General features: G+C 45.0%; 1 protein-coding gene across 1 annotated transcript in view; it reads left to right on the plus strand.

The window, feature by feature from the left end:
• LOC138373223 (proteoglycan 4-like) overlaps positions 1-8,546 on the plus strand; it is a 38,576-nt gene extending 30,030 nt beyond the window's left edge. Inside the window, exon 3 of the mRNA XM_069339260.1 lies at positions 8,460-8,546. Within this exon, the coding sequence (XP_069195361.1) occupies positions 8,460-8,546 (87 nt within the window). The remainder of the gene's footprint in view (positions 1-8,459) is intronic.
• Positions 8,547-11,335: the final 2,789 nt, after the last annotated feature.

An 11,335-nucleotide genomic window follows, 5' to 3' on the forward strand; every position in this document is an offset into this window, starting at 1 on the left:
ACCTATATGTGCTTGCAGGATCGAGCATTGACTCTTGGATCCCGCCTTTCTAGCTATCGGTTGTTTACAGCAATGACTCCTGTCCCATTTCCCTATCATACCTAGTTTTAAAAGTATGAATAGTATTTGCTTCCACAACCTGTTCCCCAAGTGCATTCCATTTTTCTACTACTCTCACGCTAAAAGAAAACTTCCTAACATCTCTGTGACTCATCTGAGTTTCCAGTTTCCACCCATGTCCCCTCGTTCTGTTATTATTACGTGTGAACATTTCATCTATTTCCACTTTGTCAATTCCCCTGAGTATTTTATATGTCCCTATCATATCTCCACTCTCCCTTCTTTTCTCTAGTGTCGTAAGGTTCAGTTCCTTCAGCCGCTCTTCATATCCCATCCCTGTGTGTGTGTGTGTGTGTGTGTGTGTGTGTGTGTGTGTGTGTGTGTGTGTGTGTGTGTGTGTGTACTCACCTATTTGTACTCACCTATTTGTGCTTGCGGGGGTTGAGCTTTGGCTCTTTGGTCCCGCCTCTCAACTGTCAATCAACTGGTGTGTGTGTGTGTGTGTGTGTGTGTGTGTGTGTGTGTGTGTGTGTGTGTGTGTGTGTGTGTGTGTGTGTGTGTGTGTGTTCTCACCTAATTGTGCTTGCGGGGGTTGAGCTTTGGCTTTTTGGTCCCGCCTCTCAACTGTCAATCAACAGGTGTACAGGTTCCTGAGCCTATTGGGCTCTATCATATCTACATTTGAAACTGTGTATGGAGTCAGCCTCCACTACATCACTGCCTAATGCATTCCATTTATTAACTACTCTGACACTGAAAAAATTCTTTCTAACGTCTGTGTGTGTGCGTGTGCGTGTGCGTGTGCGTGTGTGCGTGTGTGCGTGTGTGTGTGTGTGTGTGTGTGTTTACTAGTTGTGTTTACTAGTTGTGTTTTTACGGGGGTTGAGCTTTGCTCTTTCGGCCCGCCTCTCAACTGTCAATCAACTGTTTACTAACTACTTTTTTTTTTTTTTTTTTTTCTTCTCTCCACACCACACACACACACCCCAGGAAGCAGCCCGTGACAGCTGACTAACTCCCAGGTACCTATTTACTGCTAGGTAACAGGGGCATTCAGGGTGAAAGAAACTTTGCCCATTTGTTTCTGCCTCGTGCGGGAATCGAACCCGCGCCACAGAATTACGAATCCTGCGCGCTATCCACCAGGCTACGAGGCCCCTGTCGTAGTGTGTGCGTGTGTGTGCGTGTGTGTGTGTGTGCGAAAAATAAAATAAAAGTTGATTGACAGTTAAGAGGCGGGCCGAAAGATCCAGAGCTCAACCCCCGCAAGCACAACTAGGTGAGTACAACACGGCAGCCATTCAACAAGCCAGCAGGTGGGCGTGTGAGAGAGCGGGGGGGGGGGGGGGACTGCAGCTAACGGGCACAAGGTCAACGAGTATTAATATTATGCTTCGTTATACTCTACATAGCGCAGCCCGTCCTCCAAACACAGACCCAAAGTTCATTCCATCCACCCGCCAACCCCCCCCCCCCCCCCCCAGGTGTTTATGAATGAAAAACGGTTTACACACGACTCACAACTGACGACGTTCGAACACTTCCGGAACAAGTGCTTCATTGACGAATTTTATTCGAACCACAACGCTGTAAATGCTTCACACACGTACTACAATAATCGCCAACAGAACCTAAACACCTAATCTAACCTATACTTATATGTGTATAATATGCTAATATATTATAATATTAATTTATACTTGAGAAAATTCCCGTTTTGAATGAACAGCATGTAAAAATTTATGAATGCGTCTGCGGGGTCGACCGCTGGATGGAATGGACTTGAGTCGAGGACGGGTTGCCGGGAGGTATAAATACTAATGTTATTAATTAACTGGTGTACTTAGCAGTCTTGTATTAAGTTGACTAGTCTTTTCAACACCCCCCCCCCCACTCCTTCCCGCCCCCCCTCCCCAAAAATAAAATGGCGAAGATGTTGTGTATCCAAATTCTAATGTATAATTGTTGTAGTTGGGTAGTTAACGCTGGCGCCAGGGTCGTAGGGGCGGCGTCTGGTGGTTTGGTCCAACAGCTGTGTTTAGCAGTGTGCGGCCGGGGTGAGGTTTTTTTTTTAGAGAGAGGAGTGGCAAAGTAGGGGGGGGGCGGTGAGTGGCAAAGTAGGGGGGGCGGTGAGTGGCAAAATAAGGGGGGGGCGGTGAGTGGCAAAGTGGGAGTAACATGTTAAATTGTGTTTTGTGACCAGACACGGACAATTTAAGCCAGGCAACATAAATACCACATACCATACATTTCTCTCTCTCTCTCTCTCTCTCTTTCTCTTTCTCTTTCTCTCTCTCTCTCTCTCTCTCTCTCTCTCTCTCTCTCTCTCTCTCTCTCTCTCTCTCTCTCTCTCTCACACACACACACACACACACACACACACACACACACACACACACACACACACACACACACACACACACACACACACACACATATATGAATAGATGAAATGTTCACACGTAATAATAACAGAACGAGGGGACATAGGTGGAAACTGGAAACTCAGATGAGTCACAGAGATGTTAGGAAGTTTTCTTTTAGCGTGAGAGTAGTAGAAAAATGGAATGCACTTGGGGAACAGGTTGTGGAAGCAAATACTATTCATACTTTTAAAACTAGGTATGATAGGGAAATGGGACAGGAGTCATTGCTGTAAACAACCGATAGCTAGAAAGGCGGGATCCAAGAGTCAATGCTCGATCCTGTAAGCACATATAGGTGAGTACATATAGGTGAGTACACACACACACACACACACACGCGCGCGCGCGCGCGCACACACACACACACACACAGTTAAATTACAACACAGCAGGTACAACAAGGCCAGTAGTCGGGGGACGAAGAGCTAGAGCTCACTTACCCGTAGTCACAGTTCAGGCAGGTACTGATAGGTGAGTGCTGCTCCCGTGGGCATCCAGCCAACGTCCAGACGCGTTACCAAGGCTTGGTAACGTCCAGACGCGTTACCAAGGCTTGGTAATGTCCAGACGCGTTACCAAGGCTTGGTAACGTCCAGACGCGTTACCAAGGCTTGGTAATGTCCAGACGCGTTACCAAGGCATGGTAATGTCCAGACGCGTTACCAAGGCTTGGTAACGTCCTCACGCGTTACCAAGGCTGGGCTTGATAACGTACACCAGGGGGGCTGTGATTTATCAAGCACTTGATAAAAGATTTATCCAAATTTGATTCCTGTTCATCTTTCAGTAATGATGGCGGCGTTATTTAGCTTTGTTATCCAATTTAATAGTTTGGAAACATCACAACCCGGAGTTATTGATAAAAACACAACCTCGCAGCGCTTCGGCGGTAAACTGTTTAGTAAATATAACCCCGTGATTGAGACGAGATGTATAGGTTTCGTAATACGATGCTTAAATCCTTTATGAATTCTGGGCCAATTTCTCTATTTTGTATGCATTAATGAGGTTATCTTGAGATGATTTCGGGGCTTTTTTTAGTGTCCCCGCGGCCCGGTCCTCGACCAGGCCTCCACCCCCAGGAAGCAGCCCGTGACAGCTGACTAACACCCAGGTACCTATTTTACTGCTAGGTAACAGGGGCATAGGGTGAAAGAAACTCTGCCCAATGTTTCTCGCCGGCGCCTGGGATCGAACCCAGGACCACAGGATCACAAGTCCAGCGTGCTGTCCGCTCGGCCGACCGGCTCCCAAAATGAGGAACAATGAGGAACAACTGGCGTTAATTACGCTAATAAAATGTGATCCCTTTGTGTGTGTGTGTGTGTGTGTGTGTGTGTGTGTGTGTGTGTGTGTGTGTGTGTAGGCCCTCCGTGGCCCCAAGAGACACACCACCATCACCGCTCCCCATCAACAGCCAGAGAACAATCCTCACTAGCGCTCCTAATCTCTCTAATCTACTGTCATCCCGCGCCATGTTGCCAATCCTACCTCACCCTCAACGCCGCCTGCCGGCCAATATTCGCCCTGACGGAGCAGCAGCGTAAGAGCCAAACTTACAGGATCAAACCACGAGGCTGACAGATCGAACTCTAACAGAAGAGAGTCAAATCCGCTGTGATGAGTTTGGGATCAGGTTACCTTGTTTAGAGAGGGCGCTGGTGTAGGGGGGTAAAGTTTCGCGGCGTTTTATTTCCGCGAACCTTTACGCACACGTCCAATATGGCAACCTGTTGAATGGCAATATGGCACATGATTATTTCTCAAATGAAAGTCTTCATATACGCGCCTAAAGTGACATTCTGGAGCGTCCGAGGGCTATAAATCAGTCAGGGAAAAGGAGAGGTTCTTCCTAAGTGGAGTGTTGACACAGCACTACTCGGAGTGTTTGGATAAGTAACCCAACCGTGAAGCCTTCTCGTTGGTGTCGAGTGCCAAGCTTTGGCGGCGGCACTTGGCGGCACTCAAAGCCACTCCCTCATACCGCTAATGCCACCTGATGAGTTGGAGGAGGTGCTAACAGAGAGAGAGAGAGAGAGAGAGAGAGAGAGAGAGAGAGAGAGAGAGACGAGAGAGAGAGAGAGAGAGAGAGACAGACAGACAGACAGACAGACAGACAGACAGGGATCAGCCACAGGACGGGCTGATCACAGCTATAACTCCTGTCCATTACAAGAAACAACAATATATATTGTAACAATTTCTGAGGTGACACAAACCCACTAAAACATGTAATTACCGCAACACGTCAAGTCATTATTCATGTCGCAGTCAGTCATCTCGCTATATTAATTATGTGACTGTAGAAGATTTATAATTAAGTTCTATACTGACGACAGTAGATTAGATTATGTATTAAAGACTTGAAATCAATGTTCGAAAACTGGATTAAATTCTTGTGTTTTAAATCAATACATTCAGACATAAACACACGCAAACACACACACACACACACACACACACACACACACACACACACACACACACACACACACACACACACACACACACACACACACAGACACACACACACACTTCAAGAAGACCTAGACAATGAAGACCTGCAGGAATGGTCGAACAAATGGTTGCTAGAGTTTAACTCAAGCAAATATAATGTAAAGAAGATAGGTGTAGGGAGCAGGAGGCCAGTTACAAGGTATCATTTCGGAGATGAAATTCTTTAAGAATCAGAGAGAGAAAAAGACTTGGGGGTTGATATCACGCCAGACCTGTCCCCTGACGCCCATATCAAGAGGATAACATCAGCTGCATATGCCAGGTTGGCTAACATAAGAACGGCATTTAGACACTAGTGTAAGGAATCATTCAGAACTTTGTATACCACATATGTCAGACCAATCCTGGAGTATGCAGCCCCAGCATGGAGTCCATATCTAGTGAAGCATAAGACTAAACTGGAAAAGGTTCAAAGGTTTGCCACCAGACTAGTACCCGAGCTGAGAGGTATGAGCTACGAGGAGAGACTACTGGAATTAAACCTCACTTCGCTGGAAGACAGAAGAGTTAGGGGGACATGATCACCACGTACAAGATTCTCAGGAATTGACAAGGTACATAAAGACAGGCTATTTAACACAAGGGGCACACGCACAAGGGGACACAGGTGGAAACTGAGTGCCCAAATGAGCCACAGATATATTAAAAAGATTTTTTTAGTGTCAGAGTGGTTGACAAATGGAATGCATTAGGAAGTGATGTGGTGGAGGCTGACTCCATACACAGTTTCAAGTGTAGATATGACAGAGCCCAGTAGGCTCAGGAACCTGTACATCAGTTGATTGACAGTTGAGAGGCGGGACCAAAAAGCCAAAGCTCAACCCCCGCAAGCATAAATAGGTGAGCGCGCACACACACACACACACACACACACACACACACACACACACACACACACACACACACACACACACACACACACACACACACACACACACACACATTCTACAAAATATTTAGCTGTGTAGCCGGCGGGTAGTGCTAAAAATCGTGGTGGGGGTCTGAATATGATCCTGGCACGCTCTTCCCTTTTGAATTATGGCAACACCGACCAGCCTATGTTCATCCCGGACCCCAGTCCATTCCCTCTGCCAATTTGGGTGAGGCTGGCCCCAAACGTCTGGCCTTAAACTCTGCAGACAGACAGATACAGACATTCGAGCGCATCAACCACCAGCAAGCACAGTATTATACCCAATATACTTATGGAAGTATGAGCAATAGACATCTTGTATATTTCTGTAATCGTCAGCAATGGACGTTAGAGAAACACATGTAATTATGTGTTTTATGCATCAGTCTTGAAAGTTCAAGAAATAAATATGGAATACTGTGACGGACCTCGGCGCCATCTATGATCCAGGTTCCGAACTATAACAGTTGACCCTCTCATTAATCGTAGTTTCCGGTCTTCTAGTCGGCTGTGCTGGGAGGTGACGTGCTTCCAGGGACAGGCGACGGATATCAGTGAAGCCGGGAAAGTGAAGGAGTACTTTGGTCGACCTTAAGAAGACTTAGCCAGTGAGGCTAGTTGAGTGATGCGGACTTCACTATTGGAAGGTACTAGCCAGTGGGGCTAGTTGAGGGTTGAGGGCTCATTCCCTGGATGAGCATACTAGCTAATGCGCTAAGGAGGGGGGGGGGGGGTGCCGTCACCCTAACTGTAGCTAGCATGTGGACTAGTGTTGCGTTAAAGACCTCGTTAGAGACGTATAGTGTCCGCCATCTTTGAAGCTAGCTAGCGTGAGGGCTAGTGACGTTCTTGAAGGACCTTCTAGTAGTGTGTTGTATATAGTAGTGACTATAGATGATAAGAACGGTTAGTTTTATGTGTAATTGTATTCCTTGCCTTAAATATTTACACGACATCTTCACCAAGGTTAGGGGACCTCTGAACTTGAGTTGGGATCATAGAGTTTTAAAAGCAGCCAGTTACGGAAGAGTTCGTAACAAATACATTTGTAATATACATAAGCCCCTGGACGTTAGAGGAATATACATGGTATACATAATCACCTTGAAAAGCATTAGCTTTGTCTTAGTATTTTGTAATTAGGAGAGGACATACGTACAAAAATATTCTTAGTAAAACGCATTTTAATTGGTCGAAGTTATTGTTTATTAATCGGTTTTATTTTATTAGTATTTATTTATTTTTTTTTGAAGTAGTGGTATTTATCAGTCACTTTGAGATGCCATTACTTTACACTTACATGTTTTTTTTATTATTATTATTATTTTCTACCACAGACGTGGCCACACATTTACAATGCTAACCAGCATATATACATTTTCTTCTGTCCTCCATGGACAGGGTTAGAGATGTGTTAAACATATAGTTCAGTGATTTATTGAACAACCACAGAAGGTGATTGTAGTGCTTTTAAAATGCTAATGCTTTACATACGTAAATACATAGACACACAGATTTACGTCTGCCCTACATAAACTTACCTGAGTTGAACGCTAGAGGGCTGAAAACACGTTTTGAACAGGTAATGATTGCGGGAATGTTCATTTGGTCAGCCACAATATTTGAACTTTTTTCTTAGTGTGTTCACAAGACTGCCAAATATGTGAACTGCGTAGTCGTAGTGTATGTGTGTGGGGGGGGGGTACCAATCATGTGATGGGGATGTGTTTCGGAAGGGCTGCGTGTATATCAGGTCTCTAAGTAAGGATGTGTTCAAGAGGGCTGTGTTTACCAGCCATTTGACAGAGATGTGTTAAGGGAGAAGCTGTTAGAGAGGTGCCCCCCGAGGGAGCCGGGAGTGGTGGCTGGTAGTTAGGTCTGGGGGGGGGGGGCACTTCACTACTTGGAGGAGACCCAGGAAAACAAGCTGTCAACCTTGGTTTCCGGGAGAGTGTGTGACGGCTCCGGACAGTTGGTGGTGAGCCGGCGACCAAGGAGAGACCGCAGTCTTTATGGCGGTGTACTCAAGCTGTCCCCTCCCCCAGCCCAGAGTGAGAGTGAGTGAGTGAGAGTGAGAGTGAGAGTGTGAGTGTGAGTGAGTGAGTCGGTAACAGAGTAGAGAAAGAATAAGTGCTACAGTGAGGGGGGGTGTGGGGGGGGGGGGTGTGAAGATCTCAGAATAGCGAGATGTCAGGGGCGGAGCCCCACAGGGCTCTGTACGGAGACCTCTCCTGTTCCTCATGTATGTAGACTATCTTCCAGAAGGTATAGACTCGTCTCAATGTTTGCCGATGATGCCAATATACAGAGGACGACTACAAGAGACTGCGAGAAGACCTAGCTGGTCCTAGAGTATGCAGCTCCATCGTGAAGCCCCCGTCCCAAAATGCTCATCAGAAAACTTGAAAAGGTACAGAAGTTTGCAACGGGAATGAGGAAAGGCTGAAAATCAAGGAAAAGAGGTGATAGACGGGACACGACATAGACATGTAACATACTTTCCTTATTCTCATATCAGATATAGATAAAAATACATGTCACAGCTTCGTATTATTGCAGATGGCACAAAAATCAGCATGAAAATTACCTCTGCCGAAGACATTGAAAAACTTCAAGATGTTAAGTATTAGAACCCCCGCACAGTATATATATCTGTACGAAGGACAGATCAATACTCAAAACTGAAAAATACTGAAAATACTCAATACTGAAAAACTTAAAGCAGACATTAATAAAGTTTTCGACTGGGCAGCAGAAAATAACATGCTTTTAACAGTAATAAATTCCAGGTACTCAGGTACGGTCAAAATGAGAACCTTAAACATGGGTCAAGACACAATCAAATCTGACCATAATAGGAAAGCAGCATGTAAAGGATTTGGGAATAATGATGTCTGACGACCTAACGTTTAGGGAGCATAACCAAGCAAATATTGCGTCAGCCAGAAAAATGATCGGATGGATTACGAGAACTTTCAAATCCAGGGATCCCATCACAATGGTTGTACTATACAAGTCACTTGTGTTGTCCCGTCTTGAGTACTGCTCAGTACTCACTTCCCCCTTCAGAGCGGGAGAGATTTATGAAATAGAGGGAATACAGAGAACATATACGGCATACATAGACGCGATAAAGCACCTAAATTATTGGGATCGTCTCAAAAGAAATCCAAATGTACTCACTAGAAAGGAGACGAGAAAGATATCAAATAACATACAGATACAGAAGACAGATACTGGAGGGTCAGGTACCAAATCTACACAGTAAAATAACAACATACTGTTATTTGGAAGAAAATGCAGAATAGAACCAGTGAAGAGCAGAGGTGCCATAGGCACAATCAGAGAACACTGTATAAACATCAGAGGTCGACGGTTGTTCAACGTCCTCCCAGCAAGCATAAGAAATATTGCCGGAACAACCGTGGACATCTTCAAGAGAAAAGTAGATAATTTTCTCCAAGAAGTGCCGGACCAACCGGGCTGTGGTGGGTATGTGGGCCTGCGGGCTGCTCCAAGCAACAGCCTGGTGGACCAAACTGTCACAAGTCAAGCCCGGCCCGAGGCCAGGCTTGACTTGTGAGAGTTTGGTCCACCAGGCTGTTGCTTGGCGCGGCCCGCAGGCCCACATATCCACCACAGCCCGCTTAGTCCGGCACTTCTTGCAAAATAGTGTCAGAATTTTCCTTAAGGACCACGTTTGTTCCGGTAATATTTCTACTGCTTGCTGGGAGGGTGTTGAACAGCTGTGGACCCTCTGATGTTCAGACAGTGTTCTCTGATTGTGTCTCTGGCACCTCTACTCCTCACTGGTTCTACTCTGCATTTCCTTCCGTATCTTTCGCTCCAATGTGTTGTTATTCTACTGTGTAAATTTAGTACCTGGTCCTCCAGTATCTTCCATGTGTGTGTTATGTGAAACTTCTCTCCTCTCCTTTCCAGAGAGAACGTTTTGAGAGGTTTGAGACGGTCCCAATAATTTACGTACATTAATAAATGGGTACATAAATTAATAAATGGATATATAAATTTGTAAATGGGTATATAAATTAAAATGGGTATATAAATTAAAATGGGTATATAAATTAAAATGGGTATATAAATTAATAAATGGGCACATAAATTAATAAATGGATATATAAATTAGTAAATGAGTACATAAATTAAAATGGGCATATAAATTAATAAGTTGGTATATTAATTAATAGATGGGTAAATAAATTAATCGATGGAGTAATAGTGATAAACTAATAGATTGATAGATCAATTGCTAAAGGGGCCTCGAGACGAACGTCTATGAAATACAAGCTTCGTAACGATTAGTGTTAATTTGGAAGGAAAGTGATTATTCTGTTCTATCATTTCTCTTCCCTTCCCCCCCCCCCCCTCTTCCTTTTTATCTTGCTATATCATGATTCTTACTCTCTCTCACCTCCCCCACTGCTTCCATGTGAAGGCTGGGGGGGGGGGGGTACTCGCCTAATTGTGTTTGCGGGGGTTGAGCTCTGGCTCTTTGGTCCCGCCTCACAACCGTCAATCAACTGGTGTATAGATTCTTGAGCTTACTGGGCTCTATCATATCTACATTTGAAACTGTGTATGGAGTCAGCCTCCACCACATCACTGGCCTAATGCATTTACTAACTACTCTGACACTGAAAAGTTCTTTCTAATGTCTCTGTGGCTTATTTGGGTACTCAGCTTCCACCTGTGTCCCCTTAGTTCGCGTAGAACCAGTGTTAAGTAATTCATCCCTGTCTACCCTGTCCATTCCCATGAGAATTTTGTGTGTGGTGATCATGTCTCCCCGAGCTCTTGTCTCCCAGCGACGTGAGGTGCAGTTCCCTCAGCCTTTCCTCGTAAGTCATGCCTCTTAGTTCTGGGACCAGCTTAGTGGCATACCTCTGAACTTTTTCCAGCTTCGTCTTGTGCTTGACAAGGTACGGGCTCCATGCTGGGGCAGCATACTCCAGGATTGGTCTTACATATGTTGTGTACAAGATTCTGAATGATTCCTTACACAGGTTCCTGAAGGCAGTTCTGATGTTAGCCAGCCTCGCATATGCCGCCGATGTTATTCTTTTGATGTAGGCTTCAGGAGATAGGTTTTGTGTGATATCAACTCCTAGATCTCCTTTCTCCTTGTCTGTTTCGTGAAGGACTTCATCTCCCATTCGATATCCAGTGTCTGTCCTATTTCCTCCACCTACTTTCATTACCTTACACTTACTTGGGTTGAGCTTTAGTAGCCATTTGTTGGACCATTCCTTCAGTTTATTTAGGTCTTCTTGTAGCCTCGTACTATCTTCCTCTGTCTTAATCCTCCTCATAATTTTTGCATCATCAGCAAACATTGAGAGGAACGAGTCTATTCCCTCTGGGAGATTATTTACATATATCAGGAACAATACAGGTCCAA

The sequence above is a fragment of the Procambarus clarkii genome, chromosome 41 (assembly GCF_040958095.1).
Source record: "Procambarus clarkii isolate CNS0578487 chromosome 41, FALCON_Pclarkii_2.0, whole genome shotgun sequence".
Classification (NCBI taxonomy): Eukaryota; Metazoa; Arthropoda; class Malacostraca; order Decapoda; family Cambaridae; genus Procambarus; species Procambarus clarkii.